Source organism: Lissotriton helveticus, chromosome 3_1, assembly GCF_964261635.1.
Source record: "Lissotriton helveticus chromosome 3_1, aLisHel1.1, whole genome shotgun sequence".
NCBI lineage: Eukaryota > Metazoa > Chordata > Amphibia > Caudata > Salamandridae > Lissotriton > Lissotriton helveticus.
The window spans coordinates 1,494,205,951-1,494,220,658 of record NC_136061.1 but is presented as its reverse complement, the minus strand read 5'-3'; the positions used below and the strand labels follow the sequence as shown (position 1 = coordinate 1,494,220,658).

At 45.7% G+C, this 14,708-nt stretch overlaps 1 protein-coding gene across 2 annotated transcripts in view; it reads right to left on the bottom strand.

The window, feature by feature from the left end:
• The window catches only part of PKNOX2 (PBX/knotted 1 homeobox 2), a 3,383,295-nt gene that overhangs the window by 1,141,912 nt on the left and 2,226,675 nt on the right, over nucleotides 1–14,708 (bottom strand). For both annotated transcript variants that reach the window (XM_078683923.1, XM_078683924.1), the window contains one exon: nucleotides 7,610–7,719. In XM_078683923.1, the coding sequence (XP_078540049.1) occupies nucleotides 7,610–7,696 (87 nt within the window). In that variant the 5' untranslated portion in view covers nucleotides 7,697–7,719. The remainder of the gene's footprint in view (nucleotides 1–7,609; nucleotides 7,720–14,708) is intronic.

Genomic DNA, 14,708 nt, shown 5'->3' with positions numbered 1-14,708 from the left:
GGCTGACGAGACGGTCAGACAAACAGCTCCTAGAAAAAGGGAAGGAATGTATGTAGGAGGTCCAGATAGGTGGGTGGCAGATGAGGGCATGGTTGAAAACACAGTACAGAGCGGGATTGATATTCAGTCCCATACTACTCCTGAGGAACTAAGGGTGTGGAAGGAGCTATTAGCAAAGGAGGGAATTGATGGTTGTTGGGTCCGTACGACTATGGAAAGACAATGGATGTTACCTGACAGTCAAGTGCTACCAGTAGTTACGATGGCCCATGGTCCTGCTCAGATCAGAGCAAAAGGGATATGTAAACTGTTGGAACCTACATGGTACAACTTTAAGATACCAGCATATGCTGACAAACTGGTTAAAAGATGCATGATTTGCCTAATGTATAACCCAGGAAAAGGCACAGTTACTCCTAAGGGAGGATTCTCTCCTCATACCATCCCTTTTGAAGTCCTCCAAATGGATTACATCCAAATGGACCGATGTAACAATTTGAAATATGTCCTAGTGGTGGTCTGTACATTCAGCCGATGGGTGGAGGCCTACCCCGTCAAAGACTGCACCGCTATCACTACCGCCAAAGTACTATTAACAGAGTACCTCCCAATATTCGGTTTGCCCCGCTTGGTCTGGAGTGACAGTGGGACACACTTTACAGCCCAAATTATGGAATTTGTCTGTACAGCATTGGGTATAAAACAACAATTTCATGCAGCTAACCACCCCCAATCAGCAGGTCTAGTGGAGGTGTACAATGGCATCCTAAAAAGTAAAATGGCCAAAATAGTAGCCGAGACAGGTGTCACTTGGGTTGATGCTCTCCCCTTAGCCCTACTGTCCACAAGACCAACGGCCCACACCAGGATAGGGCTATCTCCCCATGAAATTGTGTTCGGTAGACCTGCCAATGTATGGGGTGTCCCTCGGCCTAAGAAACTGCCTGATGTTGAATACCCTGTATTAACTGATTATCTGTACAGTCTGACTAATACCTTTCGTACTCTTTATCACCAGGAGCATGAGGCCATACCTGACAAAAGCGAGGACCCAGGACACGTTATCCAACCTGGTGACTGGGTCCTGATCCAGATTTTTCAACGGACTAAGAGCCTCGAGCCCCGCTGGACACAACCCCGTCAGGTGATACTAGCCACCCGCACCGCCGTGAAAGTAGAAGGTCGGAAGAATTGGGTGCATTCATCGCACTGCAGGCGTGTGCCTCTGACCCTCCCCTATGAACAATGGGTGAGGGAAGGACTAGGAGACTCAGAAACAGAAACAGTCGCGACGTTTGTCCCATTCAGCGATGCCAGACTGCATTCTACATCTACGGAAGCAGAGAGTGACAGCATACTGAAAGGAAGGGTGGAACCCTCCCTTAACTCTGCTCAACACCAAGAACAATTGTTTCCTGACCATACTGTCCCTACTTCCGACCGATACAACTTGCGCCCCCGAGGGAAGGCTTGCCCTTGACTTCGCCAAGTACCTATAGGCTGTAAGGCTGTGATCTTCCCCGGCTGAGAGTAGTGCTGATGTGTCAGACTAAGGTAAGCCATAAGGGCCCTTGGCACCTGCGCCCAGTGAAGCAACCACCAATCACAGACAGCCACTAGAGGTCCTTGGCTTAGCACAATGGCCGCCGTCCAAAACACCCGAATCCAGAAACAAGATGTTAGCCTCCGACATAGTAAATGCTTCATGGTCACCGTGGTGACGCTGTTTGTCTCCCTCATCCTGTTTATCCTTGGTTGGCTGTTACTAATCTACCATCCTGTTACCTCACCAACTCCTACCCCGACTTCTGCAGAACACCAGTATTACACGTTACCAGCCCACGAGTTAGCCCGCCGTGCAGAATTCTTCAACAACACCTTCATCCAAATGTTGCATCATCACCAGCTGATCATGAACACTTCCAACTGCTGGGTGTGTGGACCGATGCCGCATTCCATGATACACCCTGTCCCATTCCTCCCCTACCCCTTTTCCATCTCTGGGTCTTGTCTTGCATGGTGGATGTTGATGCAGGAGGCCTACACTATCAATGGTACTGCCAATTCTGCCCTTGGAACATTTCGGAATGACTTCTGGTGGAACAGATCCGGCCATGCCAATGCTCCTTTTTGCCCCACCAGCTCATCCACAACGCTACTATCACCAGATGAACTCGGTAAGATGGTAGTATTCAACTCAACTAATCGATGAACATTTGCCAGATTCCGCACAAGAAGGATACTGCCTGATGAACGAGACACTGTGAATGTCATAAAATGTGCAAGGTCATGTCTGCATTCATGGCCTAGCGACTAAGAAAGTTGGTACCAGTGAATGTGATATCACAAAAACTTTAAACTCTACATCTCCTCCGAAGCTGGTGGCATCCGCCAACACCTATTTCATCTGTGGCACTGCCGCCTACACTTGGCTCCCCTGTAACTGGTCTGGTACCTGCTATCTGGCCTTCCTCCTTCCACCAACGTATTCCACCCATGGAGCTTACCACATGTCAATGAAGGGCGCTCTGCGCCGCTCACGTAGGGGCGTCATATCAGTCGTGGATACAGCAGGCCAGGAATACGGGGACTTCTTAAAGGTTTCCTTCCTTTCTGGGGCCCCATGGCCAACAGTCGGGCTGTACAAGAACTGACCAGGGTCCTTGAAGCCACCATCACAGTAACAGCAGGTGCCCTCTCCAACATCACTGCAGAGCTACAGGCGGACCACCTCATAACGCTTCAGAACAGAATGGTCTTAGATATCATCCTTGCCGATCGTGGTGGTGTGTGTAAATTGATCGGCTCCAGCTGCTGCGTGTACATCCCAGACAACGCACCTACAGTGTACGATGCCATCCAACGTCTGCATCACCTTTCTTCCAAAATTCATCTGGATGAAGGCAACAGGTCCCTCACAGGCTGGATCTGGGGCCTCCTTTCCCAGTGGGGGTGGAAGATCATCATCTTCCTTGCCTTGGCAGTAACTGTCCTGGTCTCCTTCTGTTTGTGCTTTCAGTGTCTGCCAGTGCTCTGTACAATGTGTGTCCAGACCATCAAGCCTCCACCCTCTAACATTCACAACACCAATATGATGATGATGCTCCAACAAGAAACCAATGGCCTTATGAACATTGACATTTCTTAAAGTATTTGCCACTCAATGGCAAAAGGAGGGTCTGAGGAAAAGTGTTCTTCTGATCAGCATCATTTGTACCGGGACTCCAATGCTTTTTCATTGCCATCTCGTGTCAAACACTTCCACACGACCCACCCGGTCATTTCTGCTGATGCCTGAGGAAAAATTAACTAACACGACAACAGCCATCTTGGAGCCTGCATTTCTGACCAGGAACTGTCGCACACCCAACCCCCCCGTTCTTTGCAGTTCAACTGAAAGCCACGAGACACTCACACCCTGAGTAAATGATTTGTTTTCCATCTCCTGCTCCCAGCCTGGTAAACATCCGTGACACCGTGATCAGGTTATCTGGACAATGGTCTGACTGCTGGGCCTTAATCAGGGTGATTAAACAATGACTTGAAAGACCGGGCTTTGATCAAGGTAATTGAACAATGACCTGAAAGACTGAGCCTTGATCAAGCCAAGTGAACAATGATTTGTGTACCAAGCCTTGACCAGGTCACCATCTACAAACGTCGTCTGGATCTGGTTATCAATTGCAAACACTGCCCTGATTGAACAATGAACTAACAGCCAAAAGACTGGAATGAAAAAGTATAAAAGGCTTGTAAGCTGCGGAGTAAAGCAGCAGCCTCCTCTGTCTTGTTTCTGACGAACTTGGGACTCTGTTCCATAGCCCGGGCTATTTGAATAAACCTGAGTTCCTCCTGCAGACGAAGGCTCCTGTATCTCCTTTTACTACTTATGAAGGGTATGGAAGGCTTGGGCAGTACCCCCGCCGCCAAGACCCAGCAAGTGGGTTATTCCGGTTCTTCAAAGCTTTCAGGACTGGATGGGTATGAGGAAGTCAACATATATTTCAGCAATAATACACTGGCTTTTCTAACTGGGGTAGATGGGAATTTCCGGAGGGGAGAGTGAATGTGATTTCAGTAAGGATGTACTGGGCGTGAGCTTTTAGTGGAGAGACTGACTAGCAGGGCCCATCTGAGGCATGGGCAAACTAGGCCCATCACGCTAAGCTTCAGAGAAGCACAAGACATTGTCTGTGATAAGTCCCGGCAACAGCAGCACCCCTCTCTTGCTTCAAAGTCACCATTCACTAGGTCAGCTATACCTGAACACGACTTAACACCAGTCCATATGGTACTTGCATCTTTTCAAAAATGTGTTCTGACTGGGAGGGGAAAGCAAATAGCAAAACAGTGCACTGGAAGTTATAATGAGCCTAAAAAAGGGAGCAAACACTGTTTACTTTAGTCCCTATTTCTTAGCACTCGTGCAAATCCAGTACAAACAGCACCTGGATACAAGCACAAATGTTATTTTCACTTGTAAGCATTTGAGCTCACAGTGTCCACCAATGTAGATAGGCACATAACATCCCAGTTCAGAAAATGCTTTTCAATGAAAGCCTATTTGTGCAAAGTATAGGTGCAAGTGCGTTTTAACAGACTGGCTGCACTGGTGGCCCACTGCCCTCAACGCGGTCAAGACCTGGAACGAGCTGCCGATCAACATCAGACTCACCCCCACCCAGCACATCTTCAAGAAGACCCTTAAGACCTGGCTCTTTGACTGACTGGAGCTCCTACCCTCTTCCACCCCCAGCGCCTTGAGACCCTCACGGGAGAGGAGCGCGCCTAAAAATCCGCTAATTGATTGATTGACAGAGCCAATAACAAAACTGGGTTCAGGGATTGGATTTTTCAATTCAGAGCCTATGCTGCACATCGAAAAATAGAAATCACAATTTGAAATCGGAATTGCAGCTTGTCTTGCCAGTCTCTATAACTTTGCGTAACATGAGACAAAAATGCAAAAAAGTATCGCACCACTTCCTGGATGAACAATGATTTCATTCTTTAAACCAGACGCATCAATGTCCCCGCATCAATGTCCCCGGTGTCTGATAACCTCCGCGGTACCCAGGGTGCTGAGCGCTGAAGGGCTAGCGCTGAAGGGCTACCAGTGTCAACCATGTATTGACAGATGGGTCATTTTAGATTGCTGAAAGCTCCATTTATTTAATCTTGGAGTATAAATATTTGAAAAGGTGTGTGGATGTTTTTCACTGTGTGGCCGAGTCAGATTCGTAAATACGACAGTGTGCTACAGATTCAGTATTCTGAGAGCGGTGGGGGGCTGGGGGTACTTGGCGCAGAGCGGGGCCAGTGGAAAACAACTACCTCTTAAGAGTTCCGTTTATTTTCTTTACTTCTCATCCAGCTCTCTTTGGAGATGTGTAGCAGTTGTTGAAAGGTCGCAGCTGTTGCTAATAAACGCGTCTCGTTTGGGGTCTTCAGAGGATAGGAGCATTGCAGGCACCTGGCTTTGCTGCCTCTCAGCTTGCAGGGCTCGTTTCCTTGCTTGCTCCGGCCTAGGCTCTGCTCGTGTGCATTGATGCATTCCAACACCAGGAAAGGTCATCCGAGGGTCCCCTAACATTCTGCCTTCTCTAACTCAAAACCTGAACTCCCAAATAAAAACGTATTTCAAGAAAAAAGGCACGCATAGCAACGGTAAGCATTTAAAGGTTGTGCTAAGTGTTTGTGTTTCAGCGTTAAACAAGCTAGAGCGAAACACACTATAAGACACATGAAAAGGAACAGAATCCCAAACGGGGTCAAGACTTAATTCAAAATACTTCAGAGATTAGCGCCATCTATGTATCATAATCATAAAAAAGACTTCCACAACCCTCGCAGTCATGTTGAGAACATCTTACAACTCTATTTGCCATTTTTACTGAACCAACTGCATATATGCAGGACATTCAAATTGTTATACTTTCACATGCGAGTCAGAAGAGGCAAGAAGCTCCTCATGTATTGATAACAGATCACATGTCAATTAAGGATCACAACAGGACATTTCTCATTTCTGTCTGGCTCACATGCAGAAGGAACAATTTACTTTCAAGCTGTCACTGATTTCAATTTTGAGTCGAATCTCTATTCCTATGAGTTAGTTGTTTCACTAGTAAAACTGGGGGGGGGCGGGGGGTGGAGTGAAACGACGATGAATCATCAATAACAATGAGCAGCCTCATTTTCTTTTTAAATTACACATTGTGTGGGGATGAAAACTCGCCTCTGGGTTAAAATACACCAACGCCTCATGAAACCGCAAAACTCGAAATCAGTGATACAAAAAGTGTGGAAGAGACAACAATGTAAGAAGTGGCAAGGTAGGCAAGTACACTCTTTCTAACTAGTGGTACAAAAATACTGACATTTGCCACAATGTCAAGAAAATTATGCAAAAGTACTCTATATTTTGAGAAATGCTATTGTTGGTATCTTGAAGGCGAGCTAAACGCGAGCGCATACCTTGCATTAAGAAGTCACTCGATGTGCCCACGGGTTCAAGGAGGAAACGTCTCAGTTTTACTGTTCCAACCAGTCTTCTGTGGCAGAAAAGCATGCACAAAATTTGACAACTCTGAAATCCTGCAAAACTTTGCGAATTTCATAGGACTTTGCAAAAAATGCCACCCATCTTCATTCAGAGTACCTTAAGACCGTATCCTCTCACCCCAGATCATTGACTTATATGTGGAACCACTGGGTGTTCCGTTACAAACCCAAAGGGATATGCATACTTCTGTACACAGACGACACAATTTTGCTGAACAGTATAGCCCAGGCAGGTGTCATTTGGCAGAAAGAGTATCTTGTACAATACGAATAACTGTCATCTTTGACAAACTGAACTCCAGGGAGATAGGGTCACTCCTTCATTCAAACTGCAACCCTAACACAAACAATATTAGTTTGACAATGTACACAAGGATTGTCTCCAACCCTTACCAGTAGGCAAAATTCCTGCATTCCATATTGACTTGCAATTTAATTTGGAGACTCACAAGGCACAAAAGCACAGACAGTGTGGATTCATCTCCACCTGCTATGCAAGATAAAGCCATGCACAGTCAAATCAGAGTGCAAGCCCTAGTTTTACTAATCTCAGCCTTGTCTTCCTCCTCTGAAGTCACACCTTCTTGCTGGATGCCAAAATGTAAAAGGACTATGACAAATAACCATATCCTTGAAGAAATCCAGAGTCTACCTGAGTTAATATGCTCAATAACTTACAAATCAATCCCACCAGAAAGCTATCCACAGGGTCAGAAGGGCCGTGTGCTTTTCACAACACAAAATTAGGAGTCTTGACTGCAGTACTGAAGACGAATACGGCAGTTAAGATCACAATTTTGGATCAAGGTGATTAAAAAATGCACTGGCTTTATAATCACTTGCAAAACATTTACTATTGTTGAGTGACACATCTCAGTCATTGACAATTAGCTACTTTTTGGTAATACGAACTCTATTAATAAATTATTTGTATGCATAAAGGGAGTATCATAAAACTTTTAAGATGCATCCTGGGTAGAGCAACGTTGTTCACCCGAGTTTGGTGACAATCTTTTTTAATGCTAAAGATGACAAGGGTACTTACCTGCTGGTTTTCTTGGTATGGAGGTGGAGGCACAGTCTGTGTGGACATCATTGTCAGAGATGGGGCTGGGGACACATGTTGCATCATGGGACTGATTTACATCTAGAACCCTGTTAAGTGAAATAAAAAGGGCTTCATTAAACAATCTTGCAGAGGCTATGATCATATAGTGGTTATTAATCCGCATTCTGTGTAATTGAAAAAGGGAAATGCAAAAGTTAAGTAAGTATGTCTTTCATTTGGGTGCCACAAATAGGTCTACTTGAACGACATACGGCAAAAAAGAAGCTGCAAACAAAGTAAACAAGAGGGTTGCAGACATGTGCACAGTACAGGTAAAACGCCAGTGTGTTATGGAAATCAAACCCAAGTACATTTTTGGGTACCTTGTATTTTAGAAAATGTATGCCAATTCCAAACACTTGAAGACAAGCTAGGATGCAGTCACCGGTAACATAAGAAACACATGACAATATTGGTGCCCAGTCTAGATGAAGGGTAGAAACTGGTGGACACTTCTCACAGGGAGACTCAGGAAGACAAGCATACTGCAAGACATGGACAGTGCATCTTTCAAACAGACCCCGGTATGCAGGAAACAGCAGGAAACACCATCCGGAAAGCCCACTACATAAAGAGATCTCAGCTACGCTAGAATTGTGCTTTACCAATTAAAACTAACACAACACAACATTATGGTCTGGTCACTAGATGACTCAAGTAGAGGAAACTGTCTGCCTAAATGTTCACATAATTCACCGAATAATCACAGTGGGACATAAACTATACAGAACAAACATTTATGTTATAAATGTACAGACTAAAGCAACAGATGGTGAGGTTTTCACAGCGCATAGTCCATGTGGCAAATAGTAAGAAAAACATTATTTTTAAAGTGGCATCAAGGGAACCAAAGACAGCTACCACCTAACGCTGTCAGAAAACTGCAATTACATCGTAATGCCGTCACAGTAGAAGAAACTCACTGTGGAACCATCGTTAGTATCTCGGGTACTCCGAGCAAACTCGTGTATTCGATTCTGTATCCAATCCGGCGTGTCACACGCCGGATTGGATACAGAATCGAATACACGAGTTTGCTCGGAGTACCCGAGATACTAACGATGGTTCCACAGTGAAGGCTGATATTGCCTGGTGTTATTTACCGAATTATAATAGGAAGACAGTGTCTTTGGAACAGTTGATACCGATTTAAGGAGTACTAAAAATAAAGTTTTTTGAAATGATCGTGACTGTATGAGACTAAAAGTGAGAACAACTAAGGCCCTGAAGAAGTCATTGGGTAAATTTCCCCTGACGAAACACGTGTTGGCGTTTGGCTGTTTTATACTGTATCAAGATTTTACTGCTGTACCTACAAGTCTTCACGAACACCTATGGATTGAGAATAAAAATAAGGATTTTTTCACACTTTGGATGAGCTGATATGGACAATTATTTGTGAATTGATACTATCTGTATTACTCACAGATACGTGTATTTTGTGCTCAGGGAATCCTTTTGTATTTCTATAAATGTACAGAGATCAGGTTCATTGACATGAATGTAATACTAATTGGCCGATTAAAGCGTTGCCAGGCAAATGGGTGCGTACTTATCCACTCATATCACACAGTCTACAGGAGAAGCTTTTTAACCTAACCACTACTTCAATTATGCACGTAGCTGGTATAACAATATATTATCTTAATCACCATCAGACAGGCAAACAAAGATCAGCAGACTGTGACCTCCCCGCAAACATGAGAGGAAAACAGTCAAATACGAAACAGCTATGTGTTGTTGGACAATTTATGGTGGAAAAGATTAAAATTTTATCGAACTATGGAGGGAAAAGGAAAAGTGTATTTTTGAAAAGTTTGCAAACCAACAACTTTGGAATGACTCTTGATTCTTTCGTGAAAAGTCTTGCCATGCATGGAAGAGAAATTTTTGTACAGATGACAGAGAATGTTTCTGCGGACATCATTGGGGATGTATAAAGTGACCTCTTCTAATCCTACCTCAGCACTTTCACCTTGTCTGCCATTACCTTCTCGGTCCTTTTTAATATTAAAATTCCCTTTACTTCAATACAATTTCATCATTTTGACCTTTACCTCATCACTTATGCCTGTCCCTAACCGCAACTATTGTCTCAAAAAATATTTATCTATTTGAAAAATATGTATTTTTTCTTTAAACTAAATATGTACCCTATATTTACCCTTAAATTCAAGTATCTATTTGTATTTATGTACATTTGTTTTAATTTAAAGGCCTTCAAATTAAAGTATATGTTAATGTCTAATTACCAGCATATCTCTTATCAAAAACAGGTGTTATTTTTCAATTAGTTAAATCAATTTGAAATAAAGTAAAATTGATTACATTAAGGAACTCTTACACTAACCATACCCTAACTAATATTAAATATGTATGTATTTTTATTAGAATGGACTTCCATTTCATTTTTATGTAATACATGAGAAGCTGCTATCCGGTCTAAAGCCTATCTTTAATGTTCTGAAAACAGGCGACTTCAGATATCTCTATTTACCTGTACAAATGGCATGGCTGCTCAAGTGTAATACGTTATTACACTTGAGGTGTTAATCATAATGTCTGCTGCCAGAGCCAGCAGCAAAGGTGAAAGGCAGATGACAGAGCACATTTACCCCCAGGTTCCTCCAGTCCCCGACCCATTACCTCGTCGTCCTGTCTTCCCGTCCCATTCCTGAACAGTGAGCAGCTTGTCTGCTCCCCAGAAACCTAAAACCTAGCATGGCTTTTCAGCACTTCCCTCAATATGGCGCCACCAATCCGGTGAGGATAAAAGGGGAAGTGCGTAACAACACATCCTGTTCGTTTTTTTCGGACTCATGTCAGTTTCCTTTTGCCTAGTGGAGCTGTTGGTCGGGTGAATACTGTTTCTCCGTATTTTGTGCTTTTCGTTGGCAGCCTGCTGTAGTGGCCGCTTTCCTTTTGATTTGCATGTTCAGGTTTTCATGTTCTGCTGCTGGTTTGCGCGGCCCGCTCTAGCGACTGCTTGTGCCTGCTCCTCTTGCATGCTTTCTCTGTTGGGGTTGCCATGTGCAGTTGGGTTTTGTGACATTCCCCATTGCATGCAGAGTCACTCTGGCCTCGTGTTTACGGTCTTAGACGCTTGCTCTGAAGTTAAGTGTTCAATTCCTGGTGTTTCACTGGCTCTGTGTGCTCGGTGAAAAGTATGGGCATTGCCAATTTCTTTATCCAGTGGCGCACTCGGTTTGCTCGCTGTTCTTATTCAGCAGTGCTTGCACTGAGTCATGCCGAGGTTGTGCATTTGAGCCTCGCCTGGAGCAACTGTGTGGTTTTTCATATGCCATTTCATTTCACGTGGCGTTCCCACTCAAAGATTCAGATGGCCCTTGCTAGTGATTCTTTGCTATACATGTACGTGGCCTGCTTTAGCGGTCGCTTCTCTTCTGCTGGTCCCGTCTCGCCCTGCTTTAGCGGGCGTGGGTCCTCTGTTATTTCCCTGTGACGCGGAGCGTCCTGTTGGGTTTCCTGCCTCCCTTGGGGTTTTTCGGGCAGCCGGGCGCTTTTTTTTGTGCTTCCGCCCCTTTCCTGGTTGTGAGGGTGGTTGCGTGCCTCGGGACTTTGTTTCTTTTGGAACAGATCTTTTTTCTGTTGCTCCCCGCCCTCTGTTGGTTGTGTTTGGGGCTTGTTCTTCACCTGTTACACTATTATTGCGCTGCAAGGCCTGGGGTGCTTCTCTCCTGGTTGGGTGTGCCTCATTTTTAATGGGGCTGTTGCAGCTGCTTTCTGGGCTCGGCAGGCAGCTGACCCACCTGCCTGAGTGCTTCATGGGTCTCTAGTTCACCATGTCCCTTCGACTGCACTGTGGGGTGTGTGTGCGTGGTCGCTTTGTTCGGAGTGCTGAGCTCCCTGCTTTGCTTGACCATGTGCGTGGCATTTTGAGTTTCGCTCCTCCTGTGCCGAATGTCCTGGAGGGTGCCTTTTTTATCTCGATGTCAGAGGCTGGATCCTGGGTCCTTCCATTGGCATGGCGCTGGGTGCATGGTGTTTCCTCATGTGTGTGTGGATGTGGATTGATCCGTCTCCCCTCGCTGTTTATGTTGGCGTTGTCCGTGTTTTCTACTCAGTTCCCTCAGTCGGTCTACCCTTCCTTCTGACGCTGATGTTAAGGGGCTGGAGGGGGCGGTGGAGCATTCCTGTGCTGCTTCCAATGTTCTTGTTGGGGTACCCTCCTACTCATGCTGATTGGTCCAGTACCTGCTGCTGGATTTTCCGGCCCTGTCTCTTCTTTTGCGGAGGGGGGATGCCTCCTTTCTCTTGGCCCTCATGGAGATGCAGATACGCTATTTCGGGGACTTTTGTTTTGGCACTTTGTGTGATGCTGCGGCTGCTTCTGGGAGTCGTGGCCAGGGCCCCTGGTGGTCCCAAGTCCCAAGTCCCGGGCCCTGGTTGGTGGTTCTGCCTACGGTCTTTTCCAATGCGATGCCTGGGCAGTGCTGTCTGTGTCTGCCGGTTCTCGGGTCGAGTTTTCCTCTCCTACCCCACTGGGCTTCCGGGAGGCTCCTCGGCCTTGTCACCCTCTGTGACGGTTGGCTTTGCTGGTGGGCATGTGCCTTCTGTTGGAAGGGGCGGCTGTCTTAGGGGTCCCTCCTCTGGAGTGGGGCCAGGGCCTGCACCCTGCTTTGGTTCTGCAGAGGGTCTCTCTCTTCGTTCCCTGGCGAACTTTCAGAATGGTGACTTTGCTGCCTATCCTGCTTCTGGTGATGCCTGTGTTTTCCTTGCTTCCCTGGCCCTGCTGGGTGCCTCTCTGCATGTCCCTCTCCATCCTGCGGATCAGCAGTTTCTCTGTTTTTCTGTCGACTCCCGGCTTTTTCCGGGTGTTTCCTTTCGGCCTTTCATCGGCGCCAAAGGTTTTCATGTGGCTCTTGGTCCCTCTAGTGGATGTTCTCCAATCCATCAGTCTGATGTGGTCCAGGTACTGTCATCTTCTGGAGTCCTGGGGGTTCCTCGTCACTCTCCAGAGATCCTCCCTGCTGCCCACTCAGACTCTGATGTTCCTGGGGGCTCTCTTCTGTATGGGTCTGGGGTTGGTGTTCTTCTCCCGGGTGGGACGGTTGGCTTTCTTTCGTACCCTTTTGTGGCTTCTGTCCCAGTCCCCAGTTTCTGCCCGGCTCTTGGTCACTGCTTCCTCCCTTCCTGGTTCGCTCAGTATGGGCTTGCCCGTGGTTGGTCCTCTGGGTCAGTGCCTTGGCTCTGTCAGCTGACCCTGTCCTCTTTTGTCTGGGCTGGTCCTCCGTGGCCCTCTATGTTTGGGTTGGTCCTGTGGTGGGCTGTATCGCACTTTGTCTCCGACTCTGGGCTGAGCCTGTCGGGTCTCTCCTTGCTTCCACTCAGCTCTCTGGTGAGTCTGTTGTGGAGTTTTTTCGGCAGTGTTGAGCTCTCTTCCCGTCTGTGGGGGGTTGGTCTCTGTCGTTTCCGCTTCTGGGTCTGTGGTGCTGTGTGCTGTTCTTGGGTTTGGTGGCTTTCTCGCAGGTTGAACTAATTATCACAAATTAAATAATAATAATACTGCACTTAATGAGTCTACAATGTTTTATTCACAGAGTAGACACAACCAGGATATAGTATCCAACATTAATCATTTTGAAACGGTTGAAAGGTGCCCAAGAAGTAGGGAAAAGTGATAAGGTGAGGATGGTGCAGGTAGGGGAAAGTGACAATAAAATCAGAAAAAAATCTGACACATTTACACATCAATTGAAATGCACAGATGATCATGAATCAGGGTAATCACTTAAAAATCACATGCCCCACGTAGTACATATATGTAACAATTGCAAATAAGGGGCTGGAATGCAGAGAACAGTTGTCGACGTTTCGACCCACAGATGATGCAGGAATTAGTGGAACCCTTGCAGCGGGGTCTTCATCAGGACGGGTTTGGGACTAGCAACCTATTAATATCAATGATTGAGTATAGATTATTAAACCAATTTAAATCAGACCGCAGTTCGATTAATTGAATAAGCACACACTGTGAGGGAGAGCATACCTATCTGTTCGGTGCTCATCATCTTATCATTCTAGGAAACCACCGTGTGAAGAGTATGAATTCCTGAGGGGTATGAACAAACAATTCACACGTGTTTTAATTTAATGTGCTGAGAATTGAGGATAAATCATATCCCAGCATGAGTTATCTACATACAAATTGAAGAACTTACATCTTCATTAGTGCCACTCGCGTTACGGCGGGAATCGAAAACAGGCCCGGGGACGTTGGGCACTGGAAATCCAAAGATTAATCTGATGGCATAAGGGTACTACATTAGTAAACGCAACCAAAATCCAGCCGGGTATCATATATTGAATACCACCAATTGTGGCTTACCAGAAAGTTCGGTATGCGTTGAGGTCGTCCCCAAGTGGTCAGAGGCGCTGCGATTGAATCAAAAGTCACCCGCTAGGGAGAGAGGGAGCATATGGATCGATTAATGTTATGCTCAAGTTTTTCAAGGGAAGGATTGATCAGAGGCGAGACGTCCGCCTGAGTGGCGTTTGTGCTTACCGGGGAAGAAAATCCACCCGGCGTCTTCACGGCAGGGTCGGAAATGGCAGGCAAACTTCCTATTTAGTTCGTAACCAGGGAAACGGAGTCACGTGACCCTGACTCCCAGATAAGAATAGAAGAAAGACTAAACTAGGTAGAGACTCCATGGCCAATACATAATTATGATGAACACGATGTTATTAAAGAAGGGGTATTATGTCCGTATATTACAGATAAAATATAATACGGTGATCCGGCCAGAAAGGGGGGTTAAATCTTTAATTAACGAGCATGATGATGTTATACAAATTAAGGAAAGGGTGACTACCGTAGTGGTTGAGTATATACGTTATTACGAACCAGCCAAATTCAATTAGTAGAATCAATGGATGCGTTGATTACAAAGTAAATTGGTTATAGACAATTTCTGGATGGCTTATCTGGAGTATACAAGTACATTGACATTATAGATGGTAAAGTATGAATCGATGAGATGGCATACCTCTCATTAGATGGTAAGGCCCTGAT